Here is a 21160-nt window from a genome sequence, read left to right as displayed (position 1 = left end):
GAAAATCACAGGTACATCTCTACTGCATACCAGGACACAGATCAGCCAGCCTAGCCCTGATCATTTTCGCTGTTTAAGTTAGCATGGATAATTTGGCCTGAAGGGCTCCCTAATGAACTCCAGGTAGACAGCCAGTAGCAAAAGCTGGAGGACAGCAACATTCTCTGTTAGTAGAGTTAGATGGAGAAAAGATTTCTCTCCCTGGCTCACAGCTATATAGGGAGAAGTCAAACTAACCAGGAATGGGCTGCACCAAGCAATGGGACCAACCACTCACACTAATTTAACCCACAGCACAAAGCAGCTGAGCCTGTGCTGCACTAGTAGCTCAAGAAGCAGAAGCATTTTAGGAGCCATTTTCCTGCCAGACTACATTCTCCCAAAAATCACAGTGTCATCACCAACAGCAGCAGGTCAACACATTCCCCATCACAAGCCCCACACCCCTGCTGCATCCCTTGCACCAATGCTGACACTCCCACCGCATGCTGGTGGGTCTCATAGGCGTGCAAACACCCCACTCATCAGGTTTCTGGTCAGCACTGAGCTGGTGTATGGGATAGGGCAGGAACAGAAGGAAAAGACAAAACCAATCACCTCGTCAACAACCAGATTTTACTGGCTTAAATGAAACACAAAGCCTAAGGCCATGCAGTAAGTCAGCTTGGCTACCTCGACTCAAATCACACCTTTCACAGCACAAAGCCAACACAATTATCTTCAGTTCTTTTCAACAGCAGCAAAAACAAATGGTAACAAAATCATATTCCAATTTTTTATGCTTTACTCTCCAAACATAAAAGTACTGTACAAAATAACAATCAGTTCGTAAAAGTGGATGCCATCCTCAAGACACAATCTATATGCTATTTTCCAGAATGTATCAGAAGGTTCATATTCCATTAAATGTGTTTCTATCAAACTCATGCTAGTGTTCTCAAACCTAAGTGAGTTTCCATTTATTAATGGAGAAAATGGTGTTGATCACATGCAAGGGGGGCAGCAACGAGGAAATGAGAAGATCTCAGATTTCAATTCATGTATCACTGACTAGGATGTACTTGACAGAGTTTTATTTTGCACAAGGATAAATTTCTCCTTACGCCTACAGAATCACAATAAATTAAAAGAACAATCCACATAGTAAACACCCAGTGTTTTGCAATTTATTGTCATAAATTGTAGGACAGTAGAGGTCAGACCAAGAAGACACCTCATTACTGCTACATAAATGTAAAAGGGAAAAAGACGACTCTATGAACTGCTATGAAATCTGTTCCTTCAGCAAAAGCCTTGCAAGGTTTTGTTTAAAACCCTGCTTAAGAAAAATACAAATGAGAAGTACATGAGTATTACAGGAAGTTTACCTGTCCTAGAAACAAAGGAACAACAAAATGGAGAGATTAGAAGGTCAGAACCCCCTTCAACTCACTTGCAAATCCAAGCAATGAAGAAGCATTGCCTGATGGCCAATTGTGGGTTTGGATGACTATGCACTAAATATGAGGAGTATTTTTTAACATTTGTATCTAGTTTCTAAAAAAACAAGTTCTTACCTAGCAGTGTGTCTGTGTTTATATGTTCTTCTATACATTTTTAAAACATTGTCTAAGATGTATCCAGTTGCTTACAAAACTTTTTGTTTCTAAGAAAGCTCTGCTTATCCACCTGCCTATGAAGAAACTTCATATACTCTTGAGAGGCACTTTCCTCTCTTCAACCAACCTACTGCTCAGAAGATCCTGAAAAAAGAAAGACATTTCAAAACCTAGAGCTTTAAAGTAGCTCTCAGGTTTATACGTAGCCATTTGGAGGTAACTATAGTAACTGTAGATTTGTAGCCAATTAAATGTTATTCAGCCTTTTCATTTAATCATGCAGCAAGGCCACTTTGCTTAACTTCAGGAGATAGTACAGCAGACAAGAGACTAAGTCAAGTCTAGGAACGACTTTTCTATTTGTTTATTTCTATTTGTCAGTAGCTTTCTATGACTTTTCTATTTTATTTATTTCTATTTGTCAGTAGCTTTCCCAGTAATTGCAGAGAACTTCCCCAGTTCTACTGTGACACTACAAGCCAAGCACACTGCTTATAGTTATACGAGATCTGCTTTTAGCAAGCTGCTTAAACCCCTCCTCAAGCATAAATTTACAAAGAGAACTCTCACCTTCAGAACCAGGCATCCCTTGCACCTCATACGTTTAGACTCATCACCAAATGTGGGGTTTTAATATATATATACACACACAATATATAGTTATATATACTAAATATGTTGTTATTGTCTCAGCCAACCACATCTACTGCTTCCACATAAAAGCCTACATATGTTTCTCTGTATGTGAATACAGGCACAGTATCATCATCACTATTACAAAAATGGGTTTAGAAAAGAAAGTTTGAGAACTGAGCTAAGATAGATTTCAAAAAGCTGTATATTGCTGAGATACCCCTTCTACCCCTCAACCTCCCGCGCTGCCAGTGGAAACAGCTGAGAGCATATTCAGCATATTGCTTATCCAGGTCCTGGCCAAATTTTCCTCGGAAAAATCAGTATGTTTTTGTGAAATGCAAGATGGTCCATCAAACCCAGTAGACTAGAGAGCGCATGGCTGAGCAAAAGCTGTAACAGCCTATGAACTACTTACCAAAGGCAGCCTCTTCTTGTTCAAGTTCTTGTTTCAGTCTGGTGTAATCATCTTTAATTCTCTCCAGTTTTCGGAGATTTCTGGCACTCAGAACCAACAGTTCATTGAGAAGTCCTTCCAGCCCCTCCTTCTCGGATGTTAATGATCTTATTTCTTCTGTCAGATCCTTCGCAGTACTGAAATCACTTCCTGCATGTTTTGTGGGGGCAGAGGGAAGAGGGAGGAAAGAGACAATGAACCCGACACTTGCAACATCAGTAGGTTACGCAGCAAACAAGGGAAATTAAGCAACTATACTTTCCAACAGCAACCAAAAGACCAATTTGGAAATAAACTGCTTTACAAGCATCTATTTTATTAGCATACTACGAAAAAGATTTATAATTGTAGCAGATAACCTTATACGCACAGAAATAGCCCGTTCTAAAATTATTGATACAGCTTACATTTTTGAAGAAAACCCAAGTCCCACACTTCAGAAAATGTCATACTGTAATACATTGATCATTGTGATCTGCCAGACCATTTTCTTGTTTTGGAGGACACCTCAACTCTCAATACTTTTGAAATAGATGCTATCAATCTGCTAGACCCTGAAGCATTTCCTCCTTGAACAAAGCAGCACTATGCTGTTGTTCATAACAAGCACCAGAAGGTTGTTTATAAATGACACGTTGCATTTCTTAAATGGCATGCACCCCGTGCAAAGACCATCAGGAGATGTTCTTCTGAAAGAATATATTTAAAAATCACAACTTTCCATTTCTGGCTCTCCCTGAAGCATGAAACCTCAGAGACAGGCAGTATACCTCACCAGCTCACACTGTTCTGAAGCTTTTAAAAATATTTAGCTCCTTTCGACAGGGATCCAGAGCCAAAAGTTGAATTCCCAACCTGTTTACAGTGTAGCCTAATAACATTTGCCCACTTAACTTTTCTGAAAGCCATTTTTATAAGCTGGAAAGGAACATTTCCTTACTTCACAGAGAAGTCAAGATACAGAATAGACGATGGCAACAAGATGCTCAGCTATTAGATGATTTTTAAATAGAAGCAGAGTGACTATTATAATACTACATTTAAGCAGCTGTACCTGTGTCCTTTTAATGATTCAGCTACTTGGCTGAGGAAAAAAAAGAAGAAAAACAAACAACAAAAACCTACGAAAAATGCCACTTGAATCTAAAGAATACTTGACAAAAATATTTCCATATAGACTTGCCCAATACAGGACAAAAGATCTCTAGCACAAGATCTAAACTCTAGCATCATCCTAACTTAGCAAAACTTGGTAGTATGATCTAATAAGTAACAACACTTCGAAAATTTAGCCTTGAAGCAAATATTAATGTAAAGCACACCCAGTCACACATATAAGATGTCCCATCAGCTTCTGAAGTATGTGCAATGTTTTTGGATGCCTGAAGTAACTTTATAATACCACCAGCATTATTCAGATATGAAGGTGTTCTTGGGCTTTTGTTTCAGGAATATAATGAACTATTGCTTATACAGAACGGATCAATTAAAAAGTCTATTTTAGAAAATGAAGACATAATCCAAAACATCAAATCCACATCAGAGTGTCCTAAATCGTAGCATTACATCCTTTTTACCTGGTGTCTCAAAAGTGTTGGTCACAAACATCTCAAACAGGAATGTTTTGGCTGCTGTTCAGTTCCTTCAGGACAGGGGAGCAAGAATGGGACGCAAGTATTTACACTGGTTAGAAGAAGCCAAACCACCGCCAGCTGCTGAGAGGGGCTCCATTCCTCCAGAGCGCAAGACTGAATGGAAGCACTTCCAGCAAATAATTACAACCATCCTCCTGGAGGAACGATGCTGCTGCAAACAGGAGTGGCTGTATGAGGCCAGGTATGCCAAGGGGAGATCGCACTTTCCAAAATTTTGGAAAAAGACTGTATCCAATAAGTCAGGTTTGAAGACTGAACATTGCTAAGTATGGTAGCCTTGTGTTTGTTTTGGGGTGGGGGGGGTGTTGTGTGGTGGGGGTTTTTTTTATTATTTAGTCCTAAGGCTATGATAATTTCATTCAACCCTTTTTCTTCGATTAAAGCTGACTTTTTTTTTCCCCACTCTTTTTAAGAGGTCAAAACTGCCCTATTTCTAATTCTCAGCTAAATCCCTGTTTGCCAGTTCTATCTTACAACAAATGACACACCTAACTAACTATAAATATGCTTTAGAAATAGTAGGATCTTATGGCTTACTAGTGCGTTTATTGAGAAACAACAGCATAAATTTTATTATCTGCCACATTTCCAAATGGGTAAAACACAGCAAGATAACAAAGACAAAACCACCAGGAAAATAGCAGATATTCAGATGCTTCTAAAGCAGCAAGACTTATGATTAAATAGTGCACCTTTATTTCACCTGCACTCATCCCAAGCATCAGCGCACAAGAGCCTTAATAAAACACGAAGGCAAGAGATTCTTCATTAGAATCTGGAGTCTGCTCTTACATTTCAGAAGACCGCAAGGAAAAAGGTGTGATATTACATATGAAAGTTTTATACATATTGAATGGATCTTAATTCCCAGAGGGGAAGTTTATATCAAAACTGAAGCTATGAGGAAATGAGATCAAATACACGGCCAAAAGCCAAAACTGCCCGATACAGCTCCCCCTGACAGCAGAAATGTCTGAAGTCCACAGTGAAAATTTGGAAGAACATATACAAACTCATGCACCACAAGTGCCATCAGTGAGCTTTTGACCTCAATCATAGCAACCAAAATAACTGCCTTGTACATGCCATAAGAAAGTTGATTTAAAAATTAATATATAATCCCTAGCTGCCAGCATTAAAAAACATGCCCTCCCAGGGCTTTGTGTTTGTTAAGAGACGAAGTCACATTGGATACTGTAGAAACATTCTGAAGACATGTGTCAAAATATTTTATTCTGCTAAAATCCTGAAAATGTTAAAATTCCTCTTTTTGATGATGAAATAATTATTTTGCCTAAGTGAACAAAATAACTGTTATTTTGCCAGCCACTCAGAGCTATGTTTTATATAGCCATACCACTAGGAGAGTCCTAGTTGGGTGATAGTTAGACAAATAGTGTCAGTCCTAACTCTTCCCAGGAAACTCAAAAATCACTGAAGCTAACAGGACTGCTCACTCAGAAAATCTGTACAGAGACCACAAAACTGAGGAATGAGCTTCTGGTTTAAACCAAGACATGAGACAGAGATTCTATGAAGGGAACTGAAGAGCAAAATGACACTTTTCCCATCCTTCTCCCTGTCTCACAGTGACAGTTACTAGCTATGTGCAATTTTAGCCACTCCGTACATGTTCATATAAACACACTGGGCGCAAACTGGTACACCAAATGGGGAAACCCACCAGCTCAGAAAACTGTTTATAAACGTCCAGGCTAGAAAGTCTGATGCTTGATCAGAATTTTACATCTATTCCATTTTAATTTGAATAAATACATGGAATCAACAGTGCTGGGATAAAATGGTGGGGAGGGGAAGGGGAGGAATAACTATGTGAAGTAAAGTTGGCATTATAATAAAATCTGAAATCAATCACATGAACTTGGCCACACTGATTATACTTCTACAAGTATAATTTGAACTATCCAGTGCCCTGAACACGTTGAATAACATGCTTGCAGTACTCTGTCATAAGGAGCGGAGTACGTACGCTTCATTTTGAGGGGCTGAACCTTACCATTACCTCAAAAGACGGCACGAAAAACGCAGTTTAAACTTCCTCTTTAATCCTGCCCTCTGGGGCCCTCTCCTCACATTCATCCTTCATAGAATCATAGAATGGTTTGGGTTGGAAGGGACCTTAAAGATCATCTAGTCCCAACCCCCCTACTGTGGGCAGGGACACCTTCCACTAGACCAGGTTGCTCAGAGCTCCATCCAACCTGGCCTTGAACACTTCCAGGGATGGGGCATCCACACGTTCTCTGGGCAACCTGTTCCAGTGCCTCACCACTCTCATAGTGAAGAATTTCTTCTTTATATCTAGTCTAAATTTACCCTCTTTCAGTTTAAAGCCATTACCCCTTGTCCTATCACTACATGCCCTTGTAAAAAGTCCTGCTCTCTACAGATAGTCACATCAGGTAAGCTCCAGTGGCTTGATGTGAATGCCACAAGTAACAGCTAAATCAAGCAAAACAACCCACATTGGGGGAAAAAAAAAAAAATACATATCCCCAGGCACAAAGTAGCCATATAATTGCTTTTACTCACTGTGAACGTAAATAGTATATTTACCTTATTTTCCTCTCTTCCCAAAATTTTACCTGTAGGGCTACAGCTAAATAGTACTCATTATACATATTTATATACATATTTACATACCACAAATTCATGTTCATTATAACAGCTTATTGTCAGATTTTACTATATTGAGCAGATTGCTGCCCAGTTAGTAGCCTCAGACTAACATATCATTATTTTGATACCATTTGCCAGCAACAAATTGACTAAAAAAATGGTTTGGAATCTGTCGCATTTTGTAAAAAACAACAAATGTGTTATTATTTAAGTTTTATTAAATATTTCCCCTTCAAATTATAAGACAAATTTAATGGCCCACAAGTTTTTTTACTCCCACTTTTTCTCATATTTATGCCAGAAATTACATACACTCATAGATTCTATTATTTATACTTGAAGCAGAGAGAAAAGTCCCATCCCTACTGAAACTATGTTCATTATAGTACAAACAAAGGAGCAATTTTTGCGTAACAGTAAAGCATACATACCAGGCACTGGCTTGAATGTAGGAAAGAATAGACTGGTCATTATTTATCATTATCTATAAGCTACCTATTCATAGACTAACACTACCTTTAATAATATATAAGAAAGTAAAAATTTACATTTTAGCTTAGGGCATTTGCCACTATGGTATTTATCAATGACACTGGTATTCAAGTCTGAAAATCCTCCACCCCGTGATTAATGAGAATGTAAACCGATTCCAACACCAGAAAAGAAACTGAAGAAAATAAATATCATTCAGCTGCTCACAAAGAAAAGAGTAAAAGCTAAAAACATGACAGAAATGTAAGATTTTGGAAGCACTGCAAGTGTGTTTGCACCTCTGAAAAAAACAAATAGAAAATGAGGGACAGTCTACCATCTCCTGAAACATTTTACAGAATTTCAGCATATTTGAATCACAATTATTGTTTTTCAGCAATAACATGTGCCAACACTTTTATGAAGCATAATGCAACTGAATGATTGATGTGATCCTGAAAGGTAAAGTAAGAAAATCCATCTGGAAGCAGGCGAGAGACCCCACAGACCTACATTTGAAGGAAGAATTGTCTGCCACAAAAAGCCTCTAGCACCCGGACTGAATAAGTCTCCACAGAGCAACCCAGGAATAAAAAAAAAAAAAAAAAAGAAGAGGGGGGAAAGGGGAGCAAAAAAACCCAGGAATAACAAGATTTAAAATCAGCAATAACAACTCAAAGGCTTAAGTGAAAATTATCAGTGAGAAAAGACAGTTTAAAAAAGCTGAAGAAAAGGCAGAGGTTTGGAAGATGGAATGGCAACCTGATCCAAGGAGCAATAGCTAATGGTGCCTGCTGGGCCACCAGACACTCTCAGGTGCCTGCACTGGGGTTGACCAGCACAGCCCAGGAGCACGCTAGTCCCAGCAATTTACTATGTGCATTAGCCAATAAATGGTTGTTGTGAGTTACATATCATTCTCCTTCCATGTGGTGCAGGATGCCCAGCTGAAAGTGACTTCAAGGCTCAAAGGTCACCCATCAGCACTGACACATATGCACACAGGCTTCCCACATAACCACTTCTCCCTCACAGCTCCCACTCACCTTATGCCTTTCAATCTCTGGTTCTTTTACATCTCCTCTCACTACCAGTACCAGTGAAGAGGAAGGGAAGAGGAAGGAACATGCTGAGGGTAGGGAAACAGCCCACACCTGATCTCCATGATCTTGAGGGCTGCATGAAATGCACCTTCTTTTTTTATCAATCAAGCCAGGAAAGAAAGCAAGAGAAGGATCAGGGAGAGAAATATTCATGCCACCCCGGTTTAGGCACCAGAAGTTCATGCACTGAGGTTCAGAGGTTTGTCACTTTGGCTCCCTGGACAGTCAGTGGAAAGAGGGACATCACTGCTCCCTTCCACAGACTACACGGGGGTTTTCTTGCATCCCCGCCAGACCACAGCACAGCCTTTCCGTGGGGCAAGAGCACCTTCCCTTCACAGCTCTCCCCCATCTAACGTTTCTCCTTTGAGCACAAAACCCCAGAGAAGGAACTGCCAAAGAGATCACTCAACCCTCTCTCCCCCTCCAGGGACAGCAGCTTAGGTAACAGGAGAAAAAGAGTAAGTTGTTACATGATTGACTGGCTTCTGCAACAGAAGCAATGATTTTCTGCTGTCTGGTCACATACCGTGCTGGAACTTCAGCTACAAAAAATTATTCTTGAAGTTCACTGAAAGCCAGTAACATCCAGAAGACTCATTTGGAAATAAGATAGAGACAAATAGCATAGTTGCCTGAGGTCTGCGTGACTGTTTGGGAGTTGGTTTGGGGCGCTCACTAGCACTATTTTGTAAATGAGTTAACAGGCTTGCCAAAAAGTACATCACTTGCAGCAATACACAGTAGTAAATTTTACTTTACAGACCATAGAGTGACTATTGTGAGAGGACACCCCAATACAGTCTATTGTATCCTGGAGCCAGACATTGCGATACGGGCATGAAGAAGAATTGATCTCAACGTGCCTCTGAGCCATCAACCCAGACTGGTGCTAGAAACAAGAATCTGAAAGTGGGGACAAGACACAGGCCTCTATCAGACTTCAATTTATCAAAAAACTAAGCCTTCATAAGAAGGCACAGAGAGGCATTGGTATTTTTGCCTCTAAGGCTAGCTGAGTTCTCAAACTGTTACCAAACAACAGTTCTCAGAACCAGGAAAGGTTTTAAAAAAAAAAAAAACCACAAAAAAACCCAAACAAAAACTACACAAAACAACCCCACCAAAAACCACATGCACAAACCCAAAAACCAGGAGCACCACTGTCTTCCAGTGCAAGACAAATTAAGAGCTGGATGTAGCATGTCTGGGGAAGATCTCAATATCACATCAAAAACTATATGCCTATACATATTTCTGCATTGCAATGACAGAGTACAGCACAGGCATGAAAACAATACATCCGCATTACTAAAACACATAGATGTATGGCTGAAAATGTCCTTCAGGCCCCACTGGCATCTTCCAGCCTGACTGCTCTGTGCCCTTACATACCTGTTCCCAACAGGAAAGCTTAGCACCAAAGCTGGAAGGCTGGGGGCTTTTTTGCTACAGTTGCCTTTTGAGCATGCAGAGCTTGCCCTAAATGAGCACCAAAGAGCAGGCAAAGAGGCAACAGTCCTAGCATAAAGTTTTGTGAAAATATGGTATCTAGTATTTATGTCATGCTATTTATAAACTGCACTTCTACACTGACCTAAGGAAAAAGCCTTTTCACTGTACTGCTGGAAATACCATCCAATATATACCATCCCACAATGGTATTTCCAAGCAGCTCCCACTTGCAGGTATTTAATGAAATAAAGATAGTGCTAATTATAGGGCCATGATACACGATCTCTTACTGGTATAGACAGTTTTCAGATCAGAATTACATATTTCTTTTTAACTGTTTACAAGTCACCTCATTCTAACTTCTGTGTTTGGATCTAATTTGTATTTGCAAAGACATAAGGAAAGTTAATGACATGCATCTCATAGATAACTACATAATGAATTCAGTATTTCATTCATGACTGCTTAGCTCCCTGCTAGCCACTTTCTGGCAATCTAGGTCCCACATTACTATGCATTCTCAAGAGGAAGAAAATTCACATAAAGTATATGAAGACATTGTAAATATATCAAACAACCTCTTTTATTCAAATATAGGAAACAGATGAAGTTATGACTAAAAATTCATTTTAGTTTACATCCTCCCTCCTATTCCCAAATTATTTTCTCACGAAGGAAAAATGAGAAATACACAATTTCTCACATATTATTTCCTCTCCTGCAAAACAGCCTAAAGTAGGAAAATAAATTTTAATAATATTTCTACAATTACATTCACACTTGCTCACATATGTCCTATGTGAATTTTCTTACTGGCTTAGGACTATTTCATCTGCAATTTATTCCCCAAAAAATTTCATGCTAAATAGAGACACGATGCTACAAGAAAGAAGAGTATCATATACTGCCATTTCTTACCATGACTGATGACAAAATTTTTATAAGCATGTTGAGAGCTACTATAAGAAGCAACTGTTACAATAATCACATGCAGGTTTCTAAGCACTGCCATTAAGGTCTTTTGTTTTAATAAAAAAACTCTACTAGCTGCTAAACCATAAGATTTCATCGATAAGTATTTACAAATGTGTGTGTCAACCTAACATCTCAATCAGGAGTACTCGTTAGCTATAATTAGCTAAAGCTGCTGACTTATAAACTGTGAACAATATAATAAGATTCTACTAATTATGTTTGGAGAAAAATTCTGAACTAGCATCTCAGGAATATTAGTTGCAAGTTATGTATCACAACAGGCAAATGCTGATCAGAAGGGAGTTGTTGATATAAAGAATCTGAGTTGTAACTGTTGATAGAAATACTTCTTTAACATTCAAGCCACAGTGAAAGCCCAGTGAGATTTCATAATCCACTGTATTTATTCCACAACATTCAATAATCCAAAGCCAAACCTCCTTCCTTTCTCCTCCAAATTTAATTTTACATTTCTTCCAAGGAAGAAATAATAGGGAAGACAGACATTTACACATGTAGCATCATCTCTTATGTCTTTACAGTATCATTTATCATATGGTCTTAAAATCCAAGGTATTGTATTGACAAGACTAATAGAATTGTTATGCTTATATTGCATTTATTGTGGTATTTTCAGCTCAAAACAAGATTGGCTATATTATTATATTTTCTGGTGCAAATACACTGGTACTCTAAATCAATGTATTTGGAATGGAAAGTACAGTTCACTTCAAAGACGACTGTTGTCTGAAGCTTATCATGGTAGTCATTACAGGCTGAGGTATATATCATGCTTTCCAAGTCATGACATCATTAAATCATCATATGTAACCTCTGAAAACTAATATGTCAGTTAATAACTATATTCCTAAGCTCATCTAACTTAACATTTGAGATACATTAATTCAGATGTGTGCAACTGCATTGTTACCTTTACGCTTTGACACTGTTCCAACATCACTTAACTGTGACTGCTTCCTCACACAAGGAAAATGCTGTGTTAAACAAAAACGATGCAACATTTTTCTGTTTAGAGAAAAACAGTTGTTCCCTGTATCCATTAGTACTGTTGTTTGAGGAAAGTGTTTGAATGAATGATCTAACTGCTACAGTAAAAAAGCAGAAGTAACAGGCATTTATCACTGTCCGATGCTTCCAGACTAAATGAAAACCTGTAACTAACTATAACCACCAAACTTTATTCTTACTGCATATTTATACATACACTATAATTCCCTCTGAATTCCATGCTATTCCAAGGCTGTCCTTCAATAATTGCATATTACCCAACTGAAGATTCTGCCACCTTCTGACAATTTAATATACGCAGGCTGTTGATTAACCCTCTCTTAGCTGTCTGACAGTTATGGGGATACGTACATACAGTATCTTCCTTAAATCTTGACCAGTATTTAAAAGTTTAAGACTTACTTCTTAACCATGCTTTATTTAAGAAGTGTCATTTATTTATGCCTAACACAGGAATATGTTAGCCTTCTCTGTATTACCTACTGCTCACTGTTTTCGCCTTGTAAGTGGAAAAAAAAAAAAAGCAGCAAGCTATTTTTATCTCCTCCTCCCTACTTCCTCTTCTGCATTTACCAAAACTTTCCTTCCTGACTTGTTCTTCCCCAGCTGCAATTCATTCTGCATCCTGGCTTTTCTGATTTTGTCACTTCATGCTCTAAGACTAAAATATTTCCTTTTTTCCAGAATTTTTTTTTTTTCCTTTGAGGTCTTTAGAGACCTAATTTTTTTTTATTTCTGTATTTCCCCTGTATCATCTGCATACTACTCTGCATTTAACATAAATAAATGCCACCCCATCAACTAAATGTAACCATTTCATATAATAAGATTAAAAAAACTACAGTACCCACTGCCACCAAATTACCTTTTGTCCTTGATTTGCAACCAGTTCCCTCCACAATTCTGCCTTAGTAACAGCTTAGGATTGTACCATTCACTGTCATTAAAATTCCCTGAAGTAAGAGTTTTTCAGAGCAAGAATAAATAAAAAAAGAAACAGTGCTTCTTATCAGTACTAAGAAATAACACCGCTGCTTCTTAAAAAGCATAGAAAGGCAATCGTAGTCGCAGTACTGTGAAAACAGTTTATAGAAACATCAGCATTAAATTGTCTTCTGAATTCATTCCTGAAACAAGCAACCTCTTTTAAGAGCTAACAAGTATAAAATACTGTTATGAATGTTTTGGAAGTAGCGCTCACGTTGTCATTTACTCTCTCAAAGTGTCAAACTGAGGTACATCTTTTCTGGCCAACTACTTCCTGCTGACAGCATGAAGCAGTTTCACGTCCAGTTTAGGGGCTATTTTGTTCTCAAGAAAGTCATAAAATGGCTGGGGAAAACTTTTGACACTGTTTCTGAAAACAAGAAAATTACCTACGTTCAAACAGCCCACGGGCAGAGAAGGACGACTGCTCGGCTTACCTCTTGCACATGGATGCAGAGAAATAAAGAAGGTTTCCATTTTGAAAAGGTGTTATGAGAAGCAAGGAAATTGAGCATGCTCAGCACCAGTAAAAGATCCGGTCCTTAATTTCCTTTAGTATTTTGCTCAAGCCTGACATTATCCGCTTCTGGCAAACAAACAATTTGACACTGCACAAGGTTCCATTTTTAAATAATTTGTGTGTGCTGGTACTAGGTTCTTGTACCTAATTCAGAAGGTAAATCACCAACAGATAGCTATAGCATGTTGCCTTGACACATATTAAAAACCCTCTAGGCTTTCTTTACGTGGTGTAACACTGGAAAATTTCTTGTAGCCAAATCTACATTACCTTCTACTCAGCTTCCTCTCAGAGTCAGGTGTCTAGCAAAGAGACACCCACTTACACATCTGCAAACAATTTGCTGAATTAGAAAACCCACCTCTTCAAATTTAGAAGTCAGAACTGTACTTTGCCTTCTTTCCTTAGTGAACAGTGCAGTAGAGGCATGTAAAGCTGTTATGTATCAGACTCTGTAATCATATTTCAATATTTCACTGGTTGTAAATAACATGCATGAGTGCTGCAAGAACCAAATTGCTCTTTTGCTGCCTACATTAGTCATTTAATGATCTGAATAATAGAAGCTGCCAATTATTGTACTCCATGTTAAAGTGTCATTTAAAGCCAAACTTGTAACTATTATACCTTTGCTGTAAATTAATGCTTTTAGCTAGAGCTCTCTAGGCATAGAGCTTGTAAAGTCCAGGAACAGCTATTGATAATTACTTCTCAATTTTACCTATGGAAAAATACCACGTTCTTTGCATGTTTACTGCCTACCACGCAGCATCCAATTTGCCACTAGTTCCCAACTGTGGAGAGGGACCTTACACAAGGCATGACACAGCCTGGTTCTGCCAGACTTGCCATGACTTCAAGGGATCTAGACAAGTGCACATCAATGACTTTTCTTAAGAAGTGTCAGCTATGAAAAGGTCAACAACTGCCATAACACACCGCTCATCAATGTTAGTCCTTCCCGTAACTTAAAACTTACCTGAAACAGCCAGCATTTTGGCTTCAAGTAGAGCTGGTAGTTGCGTCTCAATATCACTCACTTTTCTCCTCAAAGTACTGCAGAGTTTCTGACTTGTGCAAACCTAGATTGAAGCAGACAGCCATGATATTTAACTCATTCACGTAAAAGTATAAGGCAATTTAAATGGGGCTTCAAATGTTCTTGGTTTACAGACATGACATAACATCCTACAGCAAGGTAAAGAAGCTTAATAAAAAGTGATGTCTTTACAGAAATACCCAACACAAATCAAAATTTCCAGGCTTTGCTGCACATTTTATTATAAAAATAGGGAACGGTATTAGTGTTAGCTACCTGCACGAGAGAGGACATGCTTCACTACTAGATACTGAGGCTGCATATGGAAGAAAAGCCATCTTACAAATTCTGTACAATTTCAGCATCAACAGTAATGCCTGCAGTGGAGTGTAAATAAGCCAACGTTTGAAGTTTAAGATGCCATAACACAGAATGTACAGCAATTTTTATACAAAATATACCACGCTGCACACCTTAACTAAAAAAAAAAAAGGCAAATCGGCTATCATTAATTCTCTGCACAGGCAATAAATAAGGCTATACCAGCTCAACACTGTACTTTGTTTCACAATCGGGAGACACAGCTGACTGGGGTTCAGGTTTCTGACTTCCTCTCTCTCTTTTTTTATCTTTTGAACTGGAAGTTCCTTCAGCAATGAATCAGGACTGGTATTAAAAACATGGAGAGACAAGAGAAAAAAGGTTCAACTGTTTCTGTACTTTACATTTAAGTGTACATTTCCACCTCAGAAGAACCTTATACAGCATACACAATTCATAGAACTCCCACATATTCAAAAATGTTGGTTCTTACTCCATATTGTATCAATTGTGAAGGAAAGCAAAATGAACAAACAGAAAAATCCCTCATCAAACCAAGGCAAATCCCTTGTTCTGAAGGCAGACATCAAACACTTGCTTAAAATTGTAGCCGACACTTCAGAAAACATTGCATTCATTGGAACCAAAGATAAAGCAACAGTCAAGAGAGGCACAGGCCACTTGTGAAGAGATTAGATGTGAAATGAAATCTCCAGAAGAAAGTTTCCCTATTCTCCTTGACTTTTTTTTTCCCCCTCCTCAAAAACAAGCATACATACCATGCTTATTAACAGAAGCACAGCTATCACTTCACTTTTTAAGAGCAAAAGCCTTACAGCTCTAATGGCTTATCTGTTTGCAAAATTAAAGCATAATAATTCAGATATGACACTACTGTAAATCCTTTTAAATGGATAATACCCTCTTGCTTTAGCTGAGAGCATCTGTTAATCATAAATGGGTCATTTTTTTTTCTTGAGTCAACAGAACTATCCTCCAAGCAGTAACTGTTACTATCTAAAGACTTCAGAGTCTTCCTATTAATTTAAAAACACATATATCTCATCACTTCCACACCTACTGTAATTTTTCAATTCCCAGATATTTTACTTTGTTTCAGTACCCCCTCCTAAGTGACTTGCCTACTAATTCACGTAAAATGTTTTAAAAAACCCAAACCTGTCAGAGGTGAATAAATGTGCCCAAAGAACCCAAAGGCCATTTCTGTCTCACATCTCCAAAATAAATCTAAAAGTTTTTAATGACTTTTTCTAAGCAGCGTTCTCTCTTTAGGGGTACTGAATGGCTCAGTGAATTGCAATTAGATGGGGAATCTTTCAGCTCCAGGAAAACTGCATGAATATATCCCATGCTGGTAGTAACTTAAAGTCATTACCACTAGACAGCTGTTTGGCAATTATGCAAAATAAGCTGGGAGGTTTAATCAGTTTCTAGTGAACACTGTCCACTTTGTAAGCACTACTGTCAGAATGCAGCTTGCTGGCACTCTTTATTAATGGACCAAATGCAGGGACCAGAGTCTGAAAGGAAGTTCCTCTAACTCGCAGAGATGATTCTTCTGGAACGTGAGATAAGTACGTTACCGAGCCTCTGCTTGTATCTGTCACGTGTATTCTGTAGATAAATGAACAACATTAATCTTCAGCGCTATCATATGGCATAGTTCGACAAAACTAAATGAGCGACTGGGAGAGGCAAAATAATCTAACATCACCTAAACTAATTAGCACTGCTTCTACATTACGTCAGTTCTACTGTACAAGCTCAAATTCTTTTAACTTTTTCTAACTATTTTATCTTAACAGCTACCATTATTCATTACAGTAGTTTATTCAGCCACTCAGGAAAGGTTATTTCTTAGCTAACAAAGATGATGAACGTTCACAAAGCCAGCATCCTCCTTTCCTCCCAGTGAGCGTGCCATCCTCCCCTAACCAGTCTGACTGCACACACCTATGCCTGCGGCCCCAGCAATGCCCTTTCCCTGTTCTCAGTGACCAGCTCTGCCGCAGCCCAATGACCAATGAGCTCCAAGTCTAAAAAATACTCCCTTTCAGTTTCAGGGAAGTCCTTTACAGCCAAATATTGCTGGATCGATCTAAAAATCCTCTTCAGTGGTTTGTGGGGCTTTTTTTTAAAGCAGATTTTCAAAAAAGGCCCTTGTTTAAGAATATACCTTACAAATCCATATTCAGACACATAAACACTACTCAAAGAAGCAGTCTATCTGAAACGAGTAGGGTGCTGGTTAGCAAAGATATGTGGAATGAAGAGGAAATGCACCAAAACATCAAAAGCAAATTCACCCATTGTCATCCTCCTCCATCATGCCAGCATATGATATTAATCTAAAGCAGCAGAAACAGGGACCAGGACATTGACTAAAGCACCAAAATCTACTCTTCCTCCAACCATCTCAAGAAAAAATAAGTTTTGAGTAACACTCATGTTTCTTTACAACAGCACCTTGGGAAAAGATAGAGAAATTCTCTTTACACTGCTTGAAGAAAAGGACAGCCCACCTGGATCTCCCATACAGCACAATCTTGCCATTAGCAAAGGCAGATACTAATTTCTGAAGGAAAGTGTTGGATAAGGGAGATTGTTCCCTTCATTAACAGGCTAATCTTAGCTTTTGCAGCCTTAGCTGAAAACAACACAGATGAGGCAGAAAAGGCCATATAAATACTAACAGCACAGGGGGAAACAAAAGACCTTTGACAAAGTAGTGTTTTCCCCATACAATGAAAAGGTTTAAAAGATCAGCTTTATTTAGTTTGAGAAGAAAATAATAGGATGAGATGATCTGAATAAATAAAATAAATGGTTTGGAGGAGTCTCATTATGTGCTCCCTATTTATCTTCTCTAATAAATAAAAGCCATCACACAGGAATAGAATGAAATTAAAATAATATTTTATCTATTAAATATTTAAAGAAACAAACAGGTTGTGGAATTCTACCTCAGACTTCTCAATTGTTACCCAATGTTTCAGGCTCTTATTGAAAAAGTCTCTAGATACTACAGTTATAAAATAAAACTTCAATAGGCACACATTTTCAGGGAAGAAGGCAAAACGTGTAACTTACGCTTTAGCTTGCAGATAGCTTGAAACAATGCATCACTCTTGAGGTACCAAATGTCTTATTCATTTTAGTAGATGAGCTGTAGGTCAATTACAATCTTTTGCTTCATACTTTATTCATAGTCATTTAAAAAGTATACAGGAGGGAGCATCATGTTATAATGGTTTATACTAACTTTTCCCAAGATGTGTGCATAAGCAAGGAATAGAGGAGAATGAGCTCAAAATCAAGTAGGAGAGAGGAGGGAGGAGTATTGACATGCAGTCAGTGAATGTTCTTTTTAACAGTGCACGTTACAAGTGTTGGTCAAGATGATTAGGAAGAATAGATCACAAAGGATAAAATTTTCACTAATTTTGGTGAGTGCTACTAGAGAAAGAACATGAAAAATAAACTTATTTCAGAGTATAAATTCATTACTGATCAAAACCCAGAAATATTTTCTACTCCCTGTTCTGTATAAACGTATATGAGTTAGCTACAATAAATTGACCTTTTTTCCTAGAGCTTTCCTGGAGCAAAGATGCTCTGTGGCTCACTGAGCCATTCTGAAACAAAAAGAAAACTTTAGTATTCTCTTTCTTGGAAGGAGGCCATAAGAATAGGAAAATTAAAGGAAAAGTATTAATATCTCTGGTTAGAAACAAAAGGTATGTCAAATATGCCACATCACTTTTTTAATTATTTTTAAAAGGGTGTGAGAATTAGTTTGCTAGTTTATTATTAGTGAAAGTGAGGGGAAAAAAGATACTTCATTTATCCTCTTCCTTCATACCAACAAAACCAGTCAGCTAGGAAAGTAAGAGGCTCTGTATTAAGAGCAAAAACATCCAGCTGTGATCAGAGTTCACTTTCATTTCATGAAGCTAAGGAGTCCTAAATGGAGACTAGCAAGAAGACTGATCACGAGTAAATGTAAGCCAAGAAACAATAGATTACTCCATCTGCTTCCTTAAGTATAATCTCTGTGGCCTGTCCAAATATAAGGGGGGGGGGGGGGTTTGGAGTGCATGTTTAAAAATATTTACATGCAAAATCTGTTTAGAAGAAACACCACAAAACCAACTTCCTAAAACACAGACAATTTATTAAGATGCAAGCTATTACCTGCTTCTCTAAACATTCTGAAAAACTGAGAACTGGCATGTACTTACTTTGGCAGTAGTTTCTTTGATGGACATGCTGAATGATTGTTCTTTTTCCTGAAGGCTAGAAGAGATTAAAAAAAAAAAAAAGAGTTGACCTTCTCTGCTCATCACAGTCTGCTACGCAAGACACATTTTCATATGGAAGCACACAGGCTTTAAGATGACTCATACTAACACAAAAGAGCCAATACCAAGATAAAAATCTGTGTATTTGGTTCCAATGTTGCTAGTGACTAACCAACATTTTTTCTACCCAATTTCTACCCACTTAATCCTGTTTGTTTGCAAAACAGCTTGTAAACTAGCTTTACAGTTCTTGATTAATGAGTTTATAAGCATTTTACTTACCATCTGAAACACAATTATGATTATTTGTGTAACCATATCGTCTTAGAGGTTCCCAGCAGTGCCCAGGACTGGTGCTTTGCTAGGCTACCATCCAAACACCTAATACAAAGGCATTTCCAACACAAAGAGTTTGCAGTTAACTATCCTCTTATAACCCAGTTTCCAACTCTTCTGCAGAAAAGTTCAGCTGCAGTCACTTATTCTCACAGTAATTTTATATGAAATATCACTACTCAGTTTTTTTAGTTTAATAAAAACCTACAAAATATTTCTACCAAATGAATTCAACAGTGGGCTGAAATTGAGGCATTATCCATGCTTATACGTGAAAAAATTCAAGGTTTTCTTCCACATATGGAAACAGGTAGGTTTACTACTTCAGTATTACAGAACCTAGTGTAAACCTGTGCCTTTGGTGCTTGTAAGTAAGTTCACAAATTACATTTTTAACACGAAGTTCAAAAATCCAAGTCAAATCAAACATTAGGAGTTAATATAGAGATTATTTTTGCAGCTTTAATACTTCCCTCCCTCTTACTTCACGGGCATACATTTTTATACAGTATTCAATTACTTTATCACAAGCTATTTTCTTTTCTGTAAGAAAACAGCTTCAATTCAGTGTACGTGACAGTCAGCACTCCGCACCAGCAGCTTTTCAATACTCCCTTTTAGCTGCGTTGCAAAAAACGTACTTCTTTCGCGACCTACTGCTGACGTTCCTCCCGAATAAAGAACCATTAATTTATTTCTGAGCTTTTCTTTTAGTGCTCAGCACCAAAGCATCCAAACATTTCACAAACATGACTGGATTTACTTCAATGATATTCTCGCAAGATAAGGCAGCATTGTATTCATTTCACAGGTGGAAGAAATGCGACTCGCCGCTGTTCAGAAAGCGTGTTCAGACGGAGCGTCCGTTTTGACACGCACGCAGTCCCCGCTGCTGCCTACCTCCGTGCTTTTCCCTTTTCTTTTTTGACAACTCGCTCCTTCCCACTTCCCGAGCACAGCCCCTACCGAACCCCGTGTCAGGAGCCAGCGTTTACATAAGCCTGAACCCTGAAGCAGGTGCAGTCACACTCGTGCTCGGGGACCGACCTCCTACAGACAGGCCGGCCGCTCTCGCCCAGCTGCGCAGAGGCGGCCTCAGGGGCAGAATTCAGCCGTCCGGCACATCATTTCACCGCCTTAACGAGACGGCTATTTCACAGAATCACTAGGTTGGAAAGGACCTTTAAGATCATCAAGTCTAACCATTAATCCAGCGCCACCATGTCCCCTAAACCATGTCCTGAAGTGCCACATCCACACGTTTTTTGAACACTTCCAGAGATGGCGACTCCACCACCTCCCTGGGCAGCCTGTTCCAATGCCTGACCACCCTCTCAGTGAAGAAATTTTTCCTAATATCCAATCTAAACCTCCCCTGGCGCAACTTGAGGCCATTTCCTCTTGTCCTATCACTAGTTACTTGGGAGAAGAGACCAACACCCTCGTTGCCACAACCCCCTTTCAGGTAGTTGTAGAGAGCGATAAGGTCTCCCCTCAGCCTCCTCTTCTCCAGACTAAACAACCCCATGCAACGCTACAGGCTTCGGAGGAGTGGGCAGAAGGCCGGCTGAACATGAGCCAGCAGTGTGCAGGTGGCCAAGGCCAGCACCTCAGCATCC

At 38.7% G+C, this 21160-nt stretch overlaps 1 protein-coding gene across 1 annotated transcript in view; it reads right to left on the bottom strand.

Annotated features, from left to right (window-relative positions):
* Positions 1-21160, bottom strand: part of DISC1 (DISC1 scaffold protein) — a gene marked incomplete at its 3' end in the record, with an annotated part of 216437 nt that overhangs the window by 107841 nt on the left and 87436 nt on the right. Inside the window, exons 7-9 of the mRNA XM_081998396.1 lie at positions 19146-19200; positions 14503-14605; positions 2650-2838 (exon numbers count right to left, since the gene is read on the bottom strand). Coding sequence (XP_081854522.1) covers positions 2650-2838; positions 14503-14605; positions 19146-19200 — 347 coding nt within the window. The remainder of the gene's footprint in view (positions 1-2649; positions 2839-14502; positions 14606-19145; positions 19201-21160) is intronic.

Source organism: Phaethon aethereus (genome assembly GCF_964289735.1).
Source record: "Phaethon aethereus genome assembly, chromosome: 3".
NCBI classification, from domain to species: domain Eukaryota; kingdom Metazoa; phylum Chordata; class Aves; order Phaethontiformes; family Phaethontidae; genus Phaethon; species Phaethon aethereus.
Note: the sequence above shows the minus strand (reverse complement) of the source record. Positions and strands in the feature narration are given on the sequence as shown.